The 4,140-nt window shown below is 38.3% G+C and overlaps 1 protein-coding gene across 1 annotated transcript; it reads left to right on the forward strand.

Moving 5' to 3' along the window:
* Nucleotides 1–1,632: 1,632 nt before the first annotated feature.
* On the forward strand, nucleotides 1,633–3,114 carry LOC111023926 (ethylene-responsive transcription factor CRF4-like). Its single transcript, XM_022301437.2, has one exon. It carries the CDS (start codon nucleotides 1,948–1,950, stop codon nucleotides 2,743–2,745), a length of 798 nt encoding a protein of 265 aa, XP_022157129.1. The 5' UTR covers nucleotides 1,633–1,947; the 3' UTR covers nucleotides 2,746–3,114.
* Nucleotides 3,115–4,140: the final 1,026 nt, after the last annotated feature.

Consider the following 4,140-nt stretch of genomic DNA (forward strand, 5'->3'; position numbering starts at 1 on the left):
CTCAACCTATAAATAGGGCACTTCACTCTTCAGTTAGGTATCGTATTCTAGCTCGGCCTCCATACTAAGGTCGGACTCAAAACTGACTTGAGCGTCGGAGTGTTTGTTCCCTTGTGCAGGTCTTTCCTCGCAAAGTGGCCTTTAAGCTCATTCCTGACACCAGCTCATCCCAGTCAGCCGACTTTGACCCTTTGAGCTGGTCATCCCTTTCCAAGGAAACTCAAGCTCTTCCCGCAGTTATACCTGAAAAGCAGGTCATGCTCTCCCGACGGTCATACTTGGAGTAGGTCGAGCTCTTCCCTGTGGCCGACCTTGACCAGGTCATACCCCGTCACATTTTTTGCATAAACAATAGTTAACTTGCGTAACTTGTTAGGCGATTTAGAATGATCAAAACAATATCGTTCAGAATTAGGTAAATTCTAGATATTATTCTTGTAGATAGTAGTTTGGATTTATTCGTACCATGAATATTTTAGGATTTGGATTGCACTCTTAATTAATAGCAATATGAGTTGAATTTCCTTTGAAAAAAAAATTGAGTTGAATGGGAAGATATGAATTGATGAAGTTAAATGTTTATGCTGCCTAAAAAATTCGAATTCAAGAAAAATATGTGTAGGAAAAGTAGTTTATTTTGTTTTTTTTTTAAAATCATCCCAAATATACTTTTAATGTTTTTATGTTTTTAAAAGATACTTTATATGTAGCTCATGTTGCAAAGTTGGTTTTCATTAATAAAGTTTTGGTTTAAATATTATTTTGTAAATTTCAGTTTGGTTTATTTTGATTTGTAAAATGCATATTTTGTCTCTATACTTTTAATGTTTATTCATTTTATTACATGTACTTTCAAAATGTTTTTTTTTTTAGTCTTTGTACTTATAAAAAGTAATTATTGTCATCTTTCATTTTCAATTTTATCATTTATTTGGATCATAATTTTAACCTAACATTTCATTTACTAAATTTCTTGAAATGTAGCCATAAATTTGTATTAAAGAGTTTTAATTATGTTAAAATTTCACAAATAGGTACACAAATGGTAACTTTTAAAAATTAAAGTACAATGACCAAAATAAGTGACTAAAATGAACAAAAGTTGAAAGTATAGTCACCAAAATTGACGTTCGAAAAGTATATGAACTAAAACGAACAAAATTTAAAAATATATAGACAAAAATTGATGTTTTGAAAGTATACAGACCAAAATAATATTTAAACTTAAAATTTTTTTAATTTCGGGTACTACTAACCTAAGCCTAGCTCACTTGTCGGATCAAAAAGTTTATATTTGAACCCTACTCTCATTGTGTACTCAGAAAAAAAAAGTTTTCAAATGGTATGTTTTAAATGATAAACAAATTATATAATTGAAAAAAGAAAAATAGATACGTGAATTGCTTCCACTGGACTTGACCAGTCGCGAACTTGCAACATGACAAACATATTCATTAGCTATGTTTTGCTTTATTGATTTAGCCATTTGTTTTTTTTTAATTTTCTAGCGTGTCTTTTGAATGTTTTTTTAAAAAATCCAAACAAGATTTAGAGGAAAGAAAAAGAAATCTAATTTTGTTTTCTGTCTAAGATTACCAAATGAGGATGTTCGGACATGAACACTACATTTATATAAACAATTACTCATCATACCCCTTCTCTCTCTCTTAAATTTTCCATTATTCCAAACGGCAAAGAGAAAAATTTCCTGAATTTTGGGGTCTGCAATTTCCATGAACAAAATCCCATCTCTCAAGATCAAATCTTTTTGCTTCCATGGCGGCTCTCTCTCTCTACTGTAAATTTTGTTCCATGCCAGGCTTTTTCTTTCCACTCTGATACACTTCCTTTTCAGCCGCTCTTAATTTTCCCCTTCGAGTTCTCTTCTTTTCTTCTTATTCCATCTCTCTCTCTCTAGAAAGATTCCACCATTAAACCTCAGCTTTCATGGATGTTCCGACCAACCTTCGCAGAAAACCCACCACGAAGCCGCCGGAGAACTCCGCCGGCTCAAGAATTGTTCGGATTTCCATCACCGACCCGGACGCCACGGATTCGTCCAGTGACGACGAACCGGCGATGCTTCTCACGCGCCGCCGTTTGAAGTGCTACGTCGATGAGGTCACCATCGAGACGGCGGAGACCGGCGGTGGTCGCCGGAAGCGTACGGCGAATGGACTTGTTCGCCGGCGGAGGAGGATGAAGAAGAAGTCGCCGGGTAATGTGGGGAAATTTCTCGGCGTGCGGCGGCGGCCGTGGGGAAAGTGGGACTCCGGCTGCCGCATACGGCTGTGGTTTGGGACTTACGACACGGCGGAGGACAAAAACGCCGCAATGAAGTTCCGAGGGCCGGCCGTGTTAACGAACTTCCCCACTCCTCCGCCGCCGCCGCCATTTCCCGGCGAGGATTCATCTTCGTCTCCGACGTCGGTCCTCCATTACGGAACCCACTTCACCGAATCAAAACCAGAGCCGCCACCGTGTCGGACCACCGCAACTTTCGGCGTCGTGGCCGAATCTCCGGTGGTCGACTTCCCCTGCTCCGACGACATATTTAAATCAATCCTTTTCGAATCGCCTCTGTTTTTCGACTACCAAACAAATCTCGTACCGGAAACTCCGTGGACCGACGGCAGCTCCGGCGAATTTTTGTACTCGGCGGCGGCGGGGTCCGGCCAGGGAGGAGAGGAACATGATTTCTTCGAGGAAATTTTGATGGGGTCGGATCCTTTGGTGGTCCTATGAGAAATCAGAGGGTGACGCAGAATCATCGGGAACCGTGCCGCCGCCGCCGCCGACGGCCTGCCAGTTATCAGGCAGATTTTCTTCCGGCCGCCGCAATGGAATCTATTTCTGATGATCGGACTTTTTTTTTAAGTAATTCCGATTTTGAAGATTACTTTTCTTTTCCATTTTTAGATTTTATCTTTTCTGCAGCGTGAATTTCTTTTTTGAATACAATCGAGCATAGGGAGGGGGTTACCATCTCTCTGAATCCATGTAAATGAATTAAATTTACCCATGAACTTAAGTTTTTGGGTTGAGTGGTGGTTTGTTCTATCCTTAATATGGTATCAGAGTAGTAATTTTTTTCTCTCTCTCTTGCGTTGTACGCTTCTCACCATGCCATCTGTTATTGCGACTGTTCCAGATCCTTCCCTTCTGACTGATCCACCAATTCCATTCGATTCTTCTTCCGATGATTTACTCCAAACTGCATCTGATTCTTCTTCTTAGAATCTATATTATCTCCATCACGGTGATACTTCCAACTTAGTTCTTGTGACGGAATTGCTCACCGACGACAATTATGTTTCTTGGAGTCGCTCGATAATAATCGCACTTTCCATTAAGAATAAACTTGGATTTATTGATGGAACCTTGCCGAAGCCTTCTGGTAATCTTCTTGCTGCTTGGACTCGTAATAATCATGTTGTAATTGCTTGGATTTTGAACTCTGTTTCAAAATCGATCTCGGCTAGCCTGATATTTTTCGATTCGGCCCGCGCTATTTGGCTTGATTTGAAAGAGCGGTTTCAGCCTAAGAATGGTCCTAGAATTTTTCAACTTAAGCGTGAATTGACGACGATTACACAAGAACAGCAGTCTGTCTCCATGTATTTTACTCGACTTAAGAGTGTTTGGGACGAATACGTCACTTATCGACCTACTTGTTCATGTGGAAAATGTTCTTGTGGAGGCAATCAATATTTTAACAATTTTGGAAAATGTTTCAACCGATATATAGACAAATATTATTCATCAACTCTATATTAAATTTTCTCGAAATTTTTTCTTTATTTTACATTTTCCTAAACAAATCTTTTTAATAATGGATGTTCAAAAAAATAATATATATCTAAAAAAGCGGATGGTTATTTACGAAAATAACTCTAAATTTAATCCAAAAGCAAAAAGGTGAGCAAAAGGGTTAAAAAGAAATTAGCAAGAGAATTTAATGAAGAATGAGTCAAGGGAGATCTAAAAGGATAAAGAATTAATTAATTAATTAATTAACTAACTAAACTTAATTAAGGAGGATAAAATGATGATTAAGTGAACATGATTTGCCTCTATGTATAATTACAATTGTCATTGGAAAGTGTCAAAAGCTATAAGTGATCAAAGAGAGCCATATGA

Source organism: Momordica charantia, assembly GCF_013281855.1.
Source record: "Momordica charantia cultivar OHB3-1 chromosome 6 unlocalized genomic scaffold, Mcharantia_2.0 BLBB01000006.1, whole genome shotgun sequence".
Classification (NCBI taxonomy): domain Eukaryota; kingdom Viridiplantae; phylum Streptophyta; class Magnoliopsida; order Cucurbitales; family Cucurbitaceae; genus Momordica; species Momordica charantia.